Here is a 17,568-nt window from a genome sequence, read left to right on the forward strand (position 1 = left end):
AGGCTGAGTTGGGGTTGTTCAGCCTGGAGAAGAGAAGGCTCCGGGGAGACCTTATTGCGGCCTTTCAGTATATAAAGGCGGCTTACAAGAAAGGCGGAGAAAGACTTACTAGGGCCTATAGTGATAGGACAAGGCAGAATGGTTTTAAACTGAAAGAGGGTAAATTTAGATTGGATATAAGGAAGAAATTCTTTACGATAAGGGTGATGAGACAGGTTGCCCAGAGAACTTGTGGATGGCCACATCACTGAAAGTGTTCAAGGTCGGGTTGGACGGGGCTTTGAGCAACCTGATCTATTGAAAGATGTCCCTATCCATGGCAGGGGGTTGGACTAGATGATCTTTGAAGGTCCCTTTCAACCCAAACCATTCTATGATTCTATGACTGTAAACTGAAGTACAGACATATTTTATTGGAACACACAGTTTTCGTAAAATCCAAATGCTTTGTAAAATTGGACAGATCTGAGCAGATCACTGACTTGAAGGAGATCTGGGGAAAAAACTTACAAAACTGAATTTTTTCCCTATTTCTTTGACTACAGAATTCAGTATTTTCTTCTTCTGAAATGAGTTGCTTTTTAAAATAGAATTGTACCATGGTATAGAGTCCAAGTCAAAATAGAGAAAAACAGCTTTAGCCACCCTAAAGCAACTCTATTTTCTGAAATATATCTTCCTTCCTGGAATTATTTGAGTGTTGTTTTTTTTATTATTTTGCTTCTTTGAGAATGAAGCTGGTTTTTGGAAACTCATAGTCATTCATGAAATAGAACTTTTTATTTCTTTGCATCTTTTTCTTTAGAAAGGTTGGAAAGCCACCTCCAAACACCTGCATACCCATGCTTTATTTAAAAATCATCCAAAACAAGCAGAAAGAATGGGCAATGAAATTGCAAATGCCAGACAGGTGTGAATACAGACAGGAAAACTGAGTATGTTATAATGGCTGTAAGTATAGACAAGGCATGTAGTCTATACAGTTTACAGTAAGGGAAGAAGAAGCTGGGTGGAGAAAAAGGATGGAGTTCTCCCCAGGGGATTGCTTCCTTGGACTCTCTGGACTGGCACTCTGGTGTTCATTTCTACATGCCCGTTTTGGTTTATGTTCAGGCCATTGAGTTAGACATCTTAAGGAGCGGTTTACATCCACAGGCAAGCTAAGTAGAATTAATGCTCATGTTCCTGCGGGGACAGGGATTGATATTATGACTGCTATTATGTCTAGCTGTTTCATGAGCTATATAAAAAGAATAAGGGATTTGTGTGTCCTGCCATCTGTGAGTGCCATCACACAGGTCAAGCACAGTTTGGCTTTTAGAGGTTAAATGGAATTCACTGGACATATAAAATGCCTCACTAGAGGTAATATAATTCTATTTGACATTCCCATAGGGGAATTAAAGAGACAAGGATTATACAAAGTAGCATTGGCAGTTTAATGTCAAATTTGAAAGAGGTAAATTAGGAACTGATTAGGTAACTACCAGCAACTTTGGCCCTTCTGATTTTAAAGGGCACAAAAACCAGACAGATTCATGGAATGCAGTATTTCTCTAAAAGATATCAAAGGTCATTGCAAACATGGGCTTTTATGCTAGAACTCAGATTTTAACAAATTTAAGGGCAAATATAAAGCTAGAAGGTACTTTGTAATTCCCTTCCTAGTAAAAGCATAGGTCATAGGAAAAGACATGCAGATCTAGATGGTTTTGTAAATACAGTAATTACAGTCATTTCCTATGTGTAAAATGTCTGTATTCTTTTCTGATAGCATGCATTGCCAAAGATGATACATTTTTCACAGAGAAAAGTAGTTGCTTCTTGACACAGACCAGTATTGGCACAGTTTGAATTTTAACATTATTCACAAAGTTTGAATGTATTTTGTTTTAAAATACGTGAGGAAATGTAGCAGCATGCTAATTCATTCCCTTCAGCAGATTTTTTGCGGGGAGGAGGCAATATTCTGAAATAGCAGGAATAAATTAAATAATATGTCTAATAAACTATGTAATTCTGTAGTTAGGACCTTTTTTCCCACATTTTAACAGTTTTAAAACCAGTCTTTTCTATATGAGCCAGTTTAACTCAAACACCGACTGCAGTTTCAATATTAAGATATCATTGATCATGATCCTGCCCACACAGGTTTGACTTACTCTTTATCAGTGCTTACATGCTCTGTAGAGCCTTTGCTGCCTTCAGTAGATTTTGGTTTTATCCTCATAGCTGAGATCTCTTAACACATAATTACCCTTCGTCTTGTTTTTCTTTTTTTCCTTTTTTCCTAGATTGAATGCTCAAGTATATCTGACTACTCGGAAAAAATTATCAAGGCCAACCACTTGGACAACAGTAAGGCATATATAAAAATAATTTCTTCAGGAGAAAGAGAAGATAACTGTTTCGCTTTTTCTGATTAATTTATGTCGTGTGGTTTATATGTAAATGGTAGTTTTGAATAATTTACTTATATCAATACAAAACTAAACACCTCATTCTAGGCACTACAACAATTCCTCACAGGAGAAGTTACTTCTACATTTACTTCTAGGCTCACAAACAACAGAAGCAAATAGGACTCATCAGCAGGCAGTTTGATTTAGCAAAGCAGACAGAAGGCCCCATATTAGAGCTGAACTTTTCAAATTAATTCTGCCATTTGAATTCCACCTTATCACTTAAATCAAATACACACACACACACTTACATTCAAATTGAAATAAGGTTCAAAGCAAAAAGTATTCCATATCAATATAGATTTTTCACTAAGAGTTTCTTCTGACTTCCAACTTTACAAAAAAAATTTTTTTAAAACCATATTGAAACACACACACACAAATGAAAATGCTCAATTCTCAGAATAACAGTATCATAGAAAACTTTTTTTTTTCTTGAAAGGAAAACTGTTGAAATTTCCAGCGATGTGGAAACACTTCAATTAAAAAAGATACTAAAAATACCCCCAACCTACTGAAAACTCTTAACAAAAAATAGTCTCCAACAAGCTCTATTTCATGTATTCAATCCTCCTCCAAAACACTGCACACAAGATATCTTTGTTACAACCTAAAAAATCAGGCTTTTTTAACTGAGGCTATGAGCCAGTTCTTGTTTAAAAGTGCTCTTTGTGAAGAGCTTGCCTTTGCTGCAGAGCAGTGCAGGTCATAGCTGGCTAGACTGTTTCATTTGCTGCCACTTTCAGCTGTGTCTGCACTGGTGCTATGCTAGCACATGTGCAGGAATAGATTTCGGATCTGCTCTAATTTTTATTGCTGTCACTGGCAGCTTCTGACTAACATGGAGCTGTTTGGGAGGAGAATTTATTTTACAACATGTGCATTCAAGTGGTGTGATGTGAAAGAAACAGCAGTGACGCGGGATGTGAGAGGCCAGCCAGTGTATGCAACTTTCAGTTCAGAAAAAGAAGGAAGCAAAAGACTGGAAAATATTCTCCTCCACAGTAGGGATAAGGCGCTAGAACAATGAGGTGTTGACCTCAGCTTGGTTATCCTGCACCTTCAGTGCAGAGCCCGTATATTCCCAGAATGGCCTTTCATCAAATAGCTACACAAACAGCATACCATAAATCAATTTACATTTGGATTTCCACCAACAGGAATTGTGTGTGAAGGGACCATTGATATGAAGGATTCAGTGTGCTCCAGAGGCTGCAGAAGGTATTCATCTCTGCTTCTTCCTCCTGTTTCTCCAAGGAGCAAGTCCTTGGAAAAACTGTGGAGCAAGAAGCAGAGACCCCTCCCCTTTGGCAGGAGACTTGCCTGGACAGTCTGTCCAACTGCAGTTTGGTCTCCAGTATAAACAAATTACATAACTGACCTAACATTTACATTTACATACTTTACACTGACCCACATTCATTTTTATTTTAATGCAACCAGGTACTGAGCCAAAGGATCTTGTTGCTCATGGAAATTTTTCTTTTTTCCCCCTAATCGTTTAGAGAAATGCAGAGTCAGCAAAAGGGGCTGAACCAAGAGAAAACCCACTGTTTCCAGAACAGATACAATACAGCTGGGGACAGCACAATCTGTTCCCACATGGTGCCTTATGAAGATGGTTCATCAAAGTGAAGGGAGGTGGGAGGAACTTGTGCTGCTGCTGCTTACACTGTGACTGTTCTAGGTATAAACAGAGGGCTTCAAAGTCTGCAGGTGTGTCATTCTGGCAGATGTCAACAGTGGTAAAATTCACTCCAAAAGAATTGTGGCAGTGAAAGTTCTCAGGAGAAAAGAGAACTAAAGAGAACTCGTGGCTGGAGCTTATAGACATGAAGAGTCTTCAGTATAACAACAGATGAACTATTGAGCTACTAACTGTGAAAGGAAGGAGTTTAAAGAATGGGAAGGAGAAGAGAACTCTGCTCTTTTCCAATCAGGTTGCTCTTACCAGCTGATACTTTTTGTTACCAGTCTGAATCAGTGTTCCCAACTTCTTAGGGAGCCAGTCTGGATTAAAAATTTGCTATGCAAATCAAGTGGCCACATCTAGTTTGACTAATACTAGTACTGCATGTATTTTGGAAAGGCAAAATCTCATTTTCCCTGGGCTGAGTTCTAAAAATCATTTAACCCACACTTCCACTCTTAAAAAGCTAAATGAAAGTACCTAGCTAGTTCTAACTAAATGAAAGTACCTTCATCTTCCTCAAACTGAATGTTGACCACTTTCATCAATAAAAATTGCCATCATTAAGAATTGCCATTTATTAAGAGTAATACAGTAATCTAATCAATTAGTAATGGAAAATAAAATATTCCCTACTCATACTATTCCTGAATTTCAAGTGCATCAGTTACCTTGTCAAGGAAGAATCCAGAACCATGAGACTTTACCCACTGCAACAAACAATACAAATAGCAGACAAACACAAGCTGAAGATTATTTGTCTAAAGAATTTGGAATACATTTATAAATAGGAAATATATTTTAAAAAATGCAAGAATGATTGGTGAATTGTGTAGTAATCCTAAAATTAAATTATTTGTTACAATTGAACTACATATGGACCAGCATTTAATTTTCCTTTAAGCAAAATATCTGTTCTAGTATCAACCAATTCTATTAATTGCTTGTTGATTTGCTTTTGCAGTGCAGACCCAGTCTCCTGTAAGTAGTGTACCATATTGCCAGTAATTTATTGCACTGTGTTGTAGTAGTGTCTCTGAGGATCTGGTATTCTATACCATCAAACTTCCAGCAACCTTTTTAATTTCCTTGAAACTAATTTGGTGACAAAATAACTGACAGCAATGTTTTCCAGCAGTCACTTTAGATAACTGCAGAAAGTTATGCAAGTCTAAACCAGATAGACGATTCAGAGTGAGAATGCCAGTATGTTATAAAAGATTCAATCATGAAGCAGAAAGGGATGAAAAATGATTTTTCATGAGAGAACCGTGTTTGTACAAATTTTCTTATTTGTGTACTGTCAGGATAGATCTGCCGTTCTCAGTTGAGTCAGCTCCCCAGAATTCATGGAAGAAATAAACCTTAGTTTCCTCATTGTGAAGCCAGCATAATATGTTGAAAAGCAGAGAATTAGATCCTAGTTCCGTAAATCTCCAATATCTCAGTGATGAGATCATGTATGTGTAACCCTACAGGGATGTTTAAAGGATTCTAGGTGGATTCTTTGCATTACTTGGTCAATGATCTAGAAATCTTCCAAATTCCAAAGGGCGTGTAAAATGAGATCATGCAGGTAACCAGGTAAGGCCTGTTTTTCTGTTGTTTTTTATATATGGGTTTTATTTGGTTTGGGTTTTGGTTCCGTGTTTTGTTTGGTTGGTTGTTTTTTTTTCCTTTTATACTGATACTAAAACTTCTGTTTATTATACTTATTGCAAGTAGTTTTAAAGTAGTGTAAAATCCATTGAGTCGCATCGAGTCACCCCTTATCTACAGGCATTCAAGAAGAGAATCATATTGAAAAGGTCAGCCTGACATTCACCAGTAAGGAACTTAGTCAGGTGTTTTATTATGTGAAACATATTTCTTTGGATTCTTTTTTCAGTAATCACAATATTTAAAGGTAAAGTGGAAGAAGTTGAATTACCCGTGGATAAAGTAGACATCATCATCAGCGAGTGGATGGGTTACTGTCTATTCTATGAGTCAATGTTAAACACAGTCATCTTCGCACGAGACAAGTGGCTGGTAGGTGCTCTGCATGTCATAGTCCTTGCTGGAGCAGTCGTCATTTATTTTCTGACTACAAGCCTTCCCTCTCCTACTGTCACCATAACAAGACACAGTTACATCTCCACGTGACATTTTCTAGGCTTTAATGAAAAGATTAACAAAGGGAATCTCAGTGAAAGAGCTTTGCTTTCAAATAACTGCTGGTGAAGTTCATATAGACACTATCTAATGATGTTGCCACAGGCTGCAAGAGTTGCTGAGATTAAAGCTGATGTGACAATCTGAAGGAAAACAATAAAGGCATGCAAGGGGTGCTTGTCTGGTTTTTGTATGTGCAGTTCAAAATGTGATGTCTTTGTCAGGTGAATAGATTACGAGATCCATTTCCCCACAATTCATCAACAGAAACCTGGAGGGCTAATGTTTCCAGACCGAGCTGCTTTGTACGTGGTAGCAATTGAAGACAGACAGTACAAGGACTTCAAAATTCATTGTGAGTAAATGCCTAACAGTAACCCTTTTCTATGGTTATTTCCCTGAAATATTAAATCTGTAGTGGCCTACCATAATGTCTTCGCTGGCAAAGTTTTGCAAAAGCCAAGAAATCACACTGACCAGGCCAGAATTCCAATATAAACGTGAACACTGAGAAAACTCTAGTCTGATGATAAATTCAGGAAACTTGCAGTAATTTAAAGTGCACAAAGGAAAGATGCATGAATAAATTGATGTAGACCTTGCTTAGAGTTACATTGATATCTCTACGTCTATTTTAAAATGTGGATTTTCGGAGGTTTAGGTTTGTTGTTTTGATAAATACATCATCGCACATAACTGCCATTAAAATTGGTAATATTGGTAATAGATGGTAATGCCAGCTAGGTGCTGGTTTTTGTTTTTAAAATAACAAGAACAGAAAAACTAATAGGATGCAAATTAATTGTAAATGTTAAGAAATAAGACTAGAAAAAATATCTCACTAATAAGCTTGTCAAAAAGAAAAAAACATGTAATGCTTTTTTAACTTTTTAAAACACTATGTGAGAATTTTTAAATGAAAAATAAGGATCAGAAATTTCCATTTTACTTTGATGTGAAAAAAAGTTATAAACTTTTTTGTTTTACTTCATAGATGCATAAAATTGACTTTTCCTTTACATTTTAAATGTTTGTTTTTCCCGTGAAGTTTCATTGAATAACTGGTGCCGTTAGTGACCTCTACAGGTCACCTAGTCCAGCCTCCTGCTCAAAGCAGGCCAGATTTCACAGCTAAAGCAGGTCACTCAGGGCCCTGCCCTGCAGAGTCAAGGGGTGGGGATTCCATAGCTTCTCTGGGCACTGGTTCAAATGCTGAAGCACCCTCAGGAGTAAACATGTTTATGAATATCCAGTCAGAATTTTCCTTGCTGAAACTTATCTTCATTGTCCCTTGTCACCTGAAGGGAATCTGACTTTTTCTTTGTTTCTGTAGGAGCAGATAGCAATTAGATCCCACCTTTGGCCTTTGCTGTCCCAGGCTAAGCAAACCTAGTTTCTTGGACACTCCTCATATTTTAGCATGTGGTTCACTTTCATCGCCACAAGGTCATACTCCTGGTTCACAGTCAACTTGTTGTCCCCCAGGTCACCGAAGTTTGGATTTATTTGATCATAATAGGTTTGATGAAATGAGCAAGTTCTACATTGTTTCACTCTTCTTTTATTTTTTAATTTTTTTAATTTTTGACTTTTATTTCTTTTTCAGAGCTGGTCAATTTCACTTTAAGGCATTTTCCATTAGGGGGAAAAAAAAAAAAAAAAAACCAACACAAAATTCCTAAGCAGTTTTATTAACTAAGGATACATTCAAAAGCTTGGGTAAAATTAGTGGTTTCAGTCAAACTTTAAATGAAAATGCCTAACAACTCCTCATTCCTTGCCTCTCAGCTCCTCTCAGAAAAGAAAGTTTGGTGTTTCTGTAATCAAATTCAGTGCCAATACACAGAACTGTCAATGCGTCAAAACTGCCATTTTGGGTCAAAAGCAAGCCCAGTGCAGTGGGACAGTGACAGGAAGTCTGTATAGGTGCCAGGGAGAATTATATCTACTCCTCAAGCATAGCCTAGATTTTTCTCCTCAGTTATGTGGTGACCTTGACAGCTAAATTCCTTACAAAATTTACAGCTTCAAAAGGATGTATGAGGCTTCCATTCTGTAAAGGAATCAAAGCCATTTTGGCCTAGAAAAATCCCTTATGCTTTCTTTCACCTTGCTTTTGAACCTCTTCCTTTCTAGGCCTTGAGTCCTTTTCTCTTCTCACAGACAATATACCTGTTTTCAGCTTGTTTATTTTTTCATCATTTAAAAAAAATGTTTTGGGTTCTTTTTCTCTTCTGAAATTATGTTTTCCTTTAAGACACTTTCTTTTCTGATTCCCCCTCCGATTTCCCTTCCCCCCCTCACTTTTTTATACCTCTGTGTCTTCTGCAGTTATTTCCATCTCACTACCTTTCTGCATCACCATCTTGTCTCTCTTTTCAGTTTATAAATCCTTGATGATGTCTCCTTACATTTCAATTTTTTATCTTTCTTTTTTCTCTCAAGGTGGATAGAGTCTTGCCTTCATATGAGATGCAGGGCTGAGCATTTCAAAGGGCATTCAAGAACCACCATATTGATTAAGAAATAATGCAATATGAGGTTTCTAAAAAACTCTGACTTCTGCTGTCTCAAACTTTATTAATGCCACAGAGTATTACTGTAGTAAATTACTCTGATTTCCTGCAAAATGTAAAACATATAATTTTGTCTTTTAACTCCTGTGACAAGTCTCTGTCTAATACAGACTGTGGCATATATTTCAAAGGCATCCCATGTAGGCTGAAGTACATCAAGTGATGGAGGCCCCAACAGCTCTGTTAATAAATTGTTCCTTCAGGGTTTCCTAGTTAATCTTTTCTGAGTAACCATGTGAAAACATATGGCTTCTATAAATATAATCTGAAGTTCCCACATGCTCATGATGCCTGAAACGGAAGTTTTAATCACTCTCTCCCCTGAAATACTAAGAAATTCACAGCCCAATAAAGAGATGATAACATATCAAAGAACTGTTCATGTCCAGATTTGTTCCAATTTAGAAATGTGCAGATTGTTTGCTCATACTACATTTTCAATCATAGTCCTCTGGGAACACCAGTAACTTAAATGCTATGCTCTGAAAAAACAAGATATTTCAAACATGCTCAGTATTGCTGTTTATCAGTTTACCTTGCTTGTGTTCAAACAATTTTTTAAAAAGTTCACAGTATTCAGTTTAGACTTTCAGATGGAGCACTGAATGGACCTTTACTCGTATGGTTCATAAGACTAAGATTTCACTTTTTTTGGAGGTTTTTGTTTTCATTTTGGTCGAAGAAAAAAAAAAAAACTCAGCAAGATAATAAGCATTTATCGGAACAATCAGAAGAACAGTTCAAATATGGAAGATTAGTATGGCTTTTAAATCTTTCAGAAAGTGGACATTTTGCTTTTTTGTCATGATGTACATGCAGATTAAAACTTGGATGCCCCAAATATTGAAACACGCCTGTAATTCTACTCCTGTCAGTAATTCACTTGCTGAAACTCAGACTACTTAAATAAGTAGGAGAGCATGCAAACTGCTGATTGAATAGCAATGTATAAAAAAAGGAAATATTAACCAGAATGAATAGCAAAGGATAGAATAATCTTAGCAGTTCTTTCCAAGTCTCAACCTGACATATTATATGATTTTGGGCAACACTCTGAAATGTCTAAAGCCATGAAAATCATCAACAAATCTCATATAACACAGTTTTGGGGACACCAAAACATAAGGGCCACTTGTTCAAAGGTGTACATTGAGGGGTTATTTTGCCACAACTGCATTATCTGTAAAATAGCAATGATGACATAGACAACTGGGGCAGGGAGGAAAGAGCTAAGGAGGAGAGCTGAAAGTTAGGGGATGGTAGAAATTCTTTCAAATGAAAGATACTTTGAGAAACAAAAAATATTTTTATTATTACTGCTAATCTTTGACACATCCATTTGCATTGACAGGGTGGGAGAATGTGTACGGCTTTGACATGACCTGTATTAGGGATGTTGCCATGAAGGAGCCTTTGGTGGACATAGTAGATCCAAAGCAAGTGGTGACCAATGCCTGTTTAATAAAGGTTTGGTAATTCCAAATATACCTAATTATGAATGTTTACACCTAACTGTAGGATTCTTTGGAGACCTGCTGCTTATGTTTTACTACTATCTTTGTATGCTTCTAACTAGCTGCAGAAGCCATCATCATAGAATGCTATCACACTAAGAACGAGAATTGTGCAGTTTTGAATTAGTCAGTACTAGTATGTTGCACATGCCCACTACTGTCACCTGAGCTAAGCATGAACATTGATACCTTGATCACTTATGGAATACCCAAAAGCAAGCTGCTCCTTGTGACTCTGACTCTGTACTCATCTGGCTACTGCTAACTGTAACTTAAGACTTTTACAAATTATATGTGTGCAAATACTGGATAAATAGAGACATGGTGTATTTAGATATGAGTTTTAATTGCCCTACCTTCTTGTAAATAGAGGTTGGAAATTACTGATGGAATGCTGCTGAGGAGAAGGGGTAAATTAATTCTGTTTGCAGTAAAAAAAGACTAAAGCATCAGTTTCTGAATTGGTCAGCTCTGATGAAATAACTCTAATTTATTCCAGAGCATGAGATCAGAATTGGAACCTAATTTATTTGTATAACTTCCTAATTCTTAGCCTTATCCAGAATGTTACTGTGCTCTCCCAACCCCAACATCTGCAGCCAGAGGTTAGCTTGTTCCCTCTACATATAAGTTCTATGTTCTACGTATAAGACAGAATGGTCACTACTTCCTGTTCACAAGAACACGTTCCATAGCCTGCAGGAACACATGAAAGCTCTAAAATTCCTTCCACGTGAAGTAATCCTCCTCATGTGGGACTACTGTCATGAATAAGGCTGTCCACATCAATAGCAGTGGTAGGATCTGTTCCATAAATTCAGGAGTGTGCTCATTTATCCCAAAGGCTCAGTTCTAATTTTTACTTTCACTTTTTGCCAGTAACAAACACAGCATTAAGTATCCCCATATACTAAAAGGAAATATATACCTTTAGTCTGCAGAACCTTTACTGAAAGCAGCAAAAAGGAACAGAAGTAGAAACTGTGTGAGTATGTATGCATGCACAGTCCATCTGCACTGAGGGGAACACAAGATGGTTGTGTCTGAAAACAGCATGAGCCAGAGCAATTTAAAATTGCAACACACACAAAATAAACAGTTATTTAGACTGCATAAAATACATCTGGAGAGTGAGAGATCAGGTGGCAAAATGGGTTGGCTTCTCTGGAATAAAAAGTTGTAAAAGCCCCATGCCCTTAAATGAAGTGCAAATCTAATGCTTTCTTTAGAAGATCTTTGAAAGTAATTGGATTAAGAAGACAGACAAAATTTTTCAAACTGTTCCTATTCAGGTTTTATATTTAATTCTATATGGCCTGACATATTTTGTCCATACACTGAAAGGTGCTTTACCATGTAGTGGCACTTTGGGAGCAAAGCAGGTAATAACTACACAAGCAGGAACCACTCTCTGTCCCAGAATCTGTCCCTAATCTCACAAACTGATCACGAAAGAAAGAGAAAATTGTCAATGAAAGGCAGGAAGGTAGGAGGCTTTTCTTCAAGCTAGCAATATGGAAGCAGGAAAAACTGAGGCTGCATTTCTTTTTTTAATTTAATTTACTTTTGCACATGGTTTATTTATATAAAGTGCATTTCTTTGATCCTGAAAATATTTGTGAATTCAGAGAATAATATTAGCCTAAGAAAACAAAGATTTTTTATGATTTTTTAGGGGTGTATTCAACCCCAAACCAGCTAACTTAGGGTGTCTACCAGATGAGTCTGGATTCCCTGTACAGTAGATGGACTAGTCACTAGATGCATTCCTAACAGACCAGTCAGAGCCCTGTGCTTCTGCAGTTATTTTAATTCCAATTTAGATGCTCTGAATTGTTCTACAAAATCAGCAAAATAAGACATCAACCCCTGCATGCTATGTAACCATGACACTTATCTAGAATCCTGGAAACTTGAGTAAATTGTCCTCATTTGTACTCTTCAGGAATTGGATGTAACCCAAGTCTTGAACCCTTCAAGGAACTCTAGCTACTAGGCCACAGGTGCACTGGGGGTGGTGCATGCAGGGAATACAGCATCTTCTCTATTGTGGAAGCAATTCCCCTTTGAATGATCTCTTAAATACATCCCAGGGGCATAGGAATTTTTCCTGGCAGGTAGGAGTCCTCTGTTCAAATTCCAAACCAAATCAGCCAGGGAGGATAGTGGGACCAAAGCATCTTCAAACCACCAGAGTCAATAACTGATCTCAGGAAAAGTGTACAAGTGTCCTTCTGAGGGCCTACTGCTTTAACATTGCCTGAAAAAATGGAAAAGTTTGTTTCAAACTCAGTAAAACAGTTGTGTTTTCTTCTCTGATCCCCTTGCATATTAGAGAAATACAAATGGGTTTGGGTTGACCCAAAACTTTTTCTCTATGTTAATTTTGATTTGGTGTCAGCACCAGAGACTACAATAAAAATAAATCAATTGTTCACACAGCTGTAGGAAAACCTGCAATGAAAGAGTGGCAAAAACTCTCAAAACGAAAGAATAATGAAGAACATGCCACATCAAGTTTATAATAAAAAATACTGTTAGACTTCCCTGAATATCCTCCCCTATCTAGCCATAGAGAAAGAACAAAAAAAAAAAGAAATAAATCTAATTTTATGCTCCCATTTGTCCCACACTTTCCAGGAACAGTTTAAAGTTCCTGCAGGTCACACACCATTTTAAGATTACACGGTTTAATGCTACTTAAAGCACAAACTGCCTTCCCTACACAAAAAAATTATGCAACATTCTTGTTTATCAGAGAACATAGCATAATAGCAAAAAACCATTGACCTATATGCTCAAATATCCAGTTCTTTGAAAAATTTCTGCTGTTTTGGAAATATGATTCACCTGTATGAAGCCTTATTTCAAAGGACCTGCAGTATTGTCTGCAAAATGGTACTGTTGCTCAGAGAGATCCAGCCACACAGGTGAGGCACTTGTCTGTGAGCTGCAATGAGTCCCATGTTCTTCTCCCATAGTAATCTTGACCCATGAGGTTTAGGACAAGGCATTCCTCATGAGACTTTTCTCTTGCTCCACTGCAACTTCAGTGAACTCCCTAATCACATTCCTTTCTCCCGACTTCTCCTCAAGTAAAGCAAGAGGCACCTATGCCACTCATTTTCCATTTTTCTCCAAACACTGCTCTTTTTTTCTCATTTTTCTTCTCTACTCTTTTCTCCACATGAAAACCTCCCTTCCATTTCCTAAGTGACTTTCCCTGTCACGCTTTCCTTTCCAACAGTTCTCCCCACAGTCTTTCCTTTCAGCAATCAGATTTAGCTCTGCTTATTCCGCCCCACCCCCACTGCCCCCCAAACCCACCAAACACCACCCTAGTAATTTTCAGGCATTTCCTTCTGTGCAAACAGGAAAAGACAGCAGAAGCGAGGCCCTGGCAGGAGGCTGAGGTCTCTGTTATCTAGAAGCCATAGCTACATTTGCTTCCCTGTTATTTCATCTAATAGAAGACCAACATATGCTGCAATATCCAGTCAAAACAATCATCTCAGATACTCCATTCTTCCTTTCACTGCTCCCCCGAAACACCCAGAATTTAATGTTGTTTCTTCTCTCCCTACATTAATACTGTTAGTTCTCTGCACTCTTTAAAAAAAAAAAAAAAAAAAAACAAACAAAAACAAACAGAAAAATAATTTTCTTTTGGAAAAGTGAATGTGTTTTGGGGGCTGACTATTGCATTCAGTGCTCCCCCCACATCTTTATGCATGCATGAAATTCACAATATAGGTCATTTTCTCAATGTTTGTCAGAAAAGAGGGTTTGGCCCCTTCTCCTTTCCCTAGCAATTAATTTTACTTCTCAGCCTTCAGATCAATCCTTGTGCTAAAGCTGGCAATACTGCTTGTACCAATGCCGCCTGTCCTCCAGCTCCTACACCAGTTCAGCACCTTTGCCTGCTATGATTAACACTGCTTTCACCATCACATCCTATGGTAGGGTGACCATTTCCCTCTTTGTCCAAACCAAGACAGCTAGTGCAATGGGAGAGAGGAAGGGGGGGAAAACCCCCAAACCCAAATCCAAAAGAAACAAACAAAACACCCCACCAAAACCAGACATTGATTGAGGTTTGAATCTTTAACTTATCTCCATGCTCACACAATCCTAGCTGAGTAAGCTGACTGGCTGGGAAGCAGATCAGAAACGAGGTGGAGTGGCACCCTAGAAGCAACCTTAATTATGATTTGCGTGAGGAAATGCGTCAGGCAGCAAGTCAGCATTTTTCCCATCAGCAAACCTGATTCAAGGCTGTTTCTCTCATTAGTAAGGTTGCCTTCAGCTAAGGTGATACCATTCAAACGAGAAATACATAGCAGCTGGCAACACTGCATCTCAACCTCACTATCACCATCCATGTGATTCTAAATGATCTTCTATACATCATTTGTTCAGTCCTAAAGCAATTTGTGCCACAGGACAGTCCAAGAACCATTCTTTATGCAGTGAATGAAAAAACTGGACCTCTGTCTCTCTGCAACAAGGACATGTAGCATGGGAGGTCTCATGGTCTTTCATGCAGTGTCAACCACAGTCTCGACCTCCCTATTTAGCTGATAATTCTGACGCTTTTATTGTTGCTCAGCTTAACACATTTTATTTTTTAGTATAATTAAGAGCTGTATTTTGATCAGTTCCATGCTTAACTATGCCCATTTTGTTGTTGTTGGTTTTGAAATCTAAATTAAATCTGGTAAATCATGACTTCTCCACTTACTTTATGCAAAGATAGCATTTGTCCCCTGTGCTGTTAGCTGTAATTTACGTTCAATAAGCAGTGTTATTTAATGTAAGAATATATAGTGGCCAGAGTATGATTCAAAGAGATCACCAAAACAGGATCAGGCCAGTTTCAAAACTATATTAATTAATAAAAAACCCCACATTTGTCTCGTATCTTGCATAGTAAAAAAGGTATGCTTCTGTCCTTAAAAAAATGATTGCATAAGTGACCACCATTTTATCCAGCACATCTGTTCAATATTTCTGAGACATTTCCACTAACTTCTGTAATAAAAATAGTTCCAACTGCTTTTGATTCCACTTTACCCTGCAGAGCCAACACAGCTCAGAGAGAGGGAGCTAGGTCCCTTTTATGTGCCTTGTCATCGGACTTAATTCACAACTTCCCCACAGTGATACCACTAAAAAGCCACCAAAAATTACAGAAATCTGCAGCTGTCACCCACCAGTCCAGTCTAGCTTGTCAAAGCAAATTTTGCAGGCTGCTATCGAAATCTGCTGGGAGACTTTGGAAATTCTTATTCCTAGTATGCTTTTTTATTTTATCTTTTTTTGAGGAAAAAAATACCTTTTAAGTCTATCCCACCTTTAAATGACCACTTATAAACATGGGTCACATAAGCACTAATGACTCAGAGTGCCATTGCAATGTACTAGAATAATTTTCATTATCGTTAAGTTATTCTTAACAATATTGCTAATCAGACAGGCCAAAACTATAGCTTGCTTAAATCATCTCACCATAAGTTTTCTAAGTCTCAGAAACACATGATATGTGGTCCATGCAAAGACCTCAGTAACTGAAATATGGCTGCATCTTTTGATGTCTATTTTTGCACACTTCTCTTGGCTTATAGAATGCAATTGCTAAGAAAGCCTCTATTGTGCCCTAAAAGAGGCTAAAAGAGCCCTCTAATGGACATTCTAGACTCCATTTTTGCAGCGTGAGTCTGAAGTAATGCTGGTGAGGTCAGTGATATGATTCCTGGCTTATGTTGGTAGAGTAGAGGAAATTTTTGCCTCCAAAGCTTCTGTTTCTCTGTATGCATGAAGAGTTTTGTTGTTAATACTGACTTTCCAAATAATAGAGGGAAAAATATTTTGGGGGTATCTGGCTCTTGCCAAATATGCCCTCACAAAGACAGTATGGACGGTGAAGCCAGATACACTTAGAAGGATATCAGAAAGTACACTGATAGGAAACATTTCCCATAGCATTAGAATACAATTAATAGTATTTCAGACTTAGTATCCTCCCTATGATGACTACAAGTTTTAGAAACAACCCAGACACAAGCAATACCTAGCTGGGAAAATCAGATCCATCTGAAAAACTCAGTTTAAGCCTTGAACAGTGAGATTTAAATATTGATGGAAATAAGCAATCTTGGAGACTACCTCATTGCTCCCAACCACTGCAATCAAGTCATAGTACAATTTACATGATTTGCATCTGTCTAGTTCAAGAGTAAGATCCCTGTGCTTACTATTTGGAATTAGTTATCTGACATAGGACTAGAAAGCATTATCAGCAAAAAGCAGGCCCCTGTCATGCCTCAGATGTTTTGACTGCTTGACACAGTCAAAGCACATTCCCTTCCAGAGATGCTCAAACAAATCAGAAGTTTATTTTTTTTAAAAACCCAACTCTTCCTCATGCCGACAGTCCCTGATGATGAAAGGTCTTAGAACTGGGACCTGTATCTCCATTTCAACATCCATTGTGCCTATATTTGTCAAAGCATGGTTTTACCTTGATTTCCTCCAGCTCCTGCAGCCCTTCCCTGCCTTTCCCAAGGATGTACACTCTTCTGTGAGTGGCCTCTCTTATCACACTCTGTCAACTTAGTCAGATAACTGGATCATTTTCTGATGATTTCATATATTCAAATGTGCCATTGATTTCTTACAGCGTTAAAGGGCTGCCAGTTGTCTTTGTTGCTGATCATTAAATAAAATGCTTAAGTACGTTATTTAACACTTACCTTAGTCACAGATATCTGCATGTAAATGCCTTTTTCTTTCTCTTCAAAACAGGAAGTAGATATTTATACAGTGAAGACTGAAGAATTGGCATTTACTTCTGCATTCTGCCTCCAAATTCAGCGTAATGATTACATTCATGCCTTGGTCACCTATTTTAATATCGAATTTACAAAGTGCCACAAGAAGATGGGATTTTCTACAGGTAATCTGTATTTCTTTTCTATTGCTATCAGTATATCAGTGCTACTGGTCAGATGGTACATGGAGGCTTACTGTACCACCAGGTTCGAATTTCAGTAATAAAAAATATTGTCACTTTGGGGGAGGTGAGCAGGATGGGGAAAGGACAACTGTTTGTAGGAATTCTGCAAAAACAGAGGCAGGATTTCACAATAGCTACCAAGCTTAGAGCTCAGTGG

General features: G+C 37.8%; 1 protein-coding gene across 1 annotated transcript in view; it reads left to right on the top strand.

Annotated features, from left to right (window-relative positions):
- Positions 1–17,568, top strand: part of PRMT8 (protein arginine methyltransferase 8) — a gene marked incomplete at both ends in the record, with an annotated part of 67,672 nt that overhangs the window by 43,921 nt on the left and 6,183 nt on the right. Inside the window, 5 exons of the mRNA XM_082308554.1 lie at positions 2,295–2,358; positions 6,041–6,183; positions 6,574–6,661; positions 10,234–10,349; positions 17,201–17,351. Of these exons, the coding sequence (XP_082164680.1) occupies positions 2,295–2,358; positions 6,041–6,183; positions 6,574–6,661; positions 10,234–10,349; positions 17,201–17,351 (562 nt within the window). The remainder of the gene's footprint in view (positions 1–2,294; positions 2,359–6,040; positions 6,184–6,573; positions 6,662–10,233; positions 10,350–17,200; positions 17,352–17,568) is intronic.

The sequence above is a fragment of the Platalea leucorodia genome (assembly GCF_965183815.1).
Source record: "Platalea leucorodia genome assembly, chromosome: 4".
In the NCBI taxonomy this organism is placed as follows: Eukaryota; Metazoa; Chordata; class Aves; order Pelecaniformes; family Threskiornithidae; genus Platalea; species Platalea leucorodia.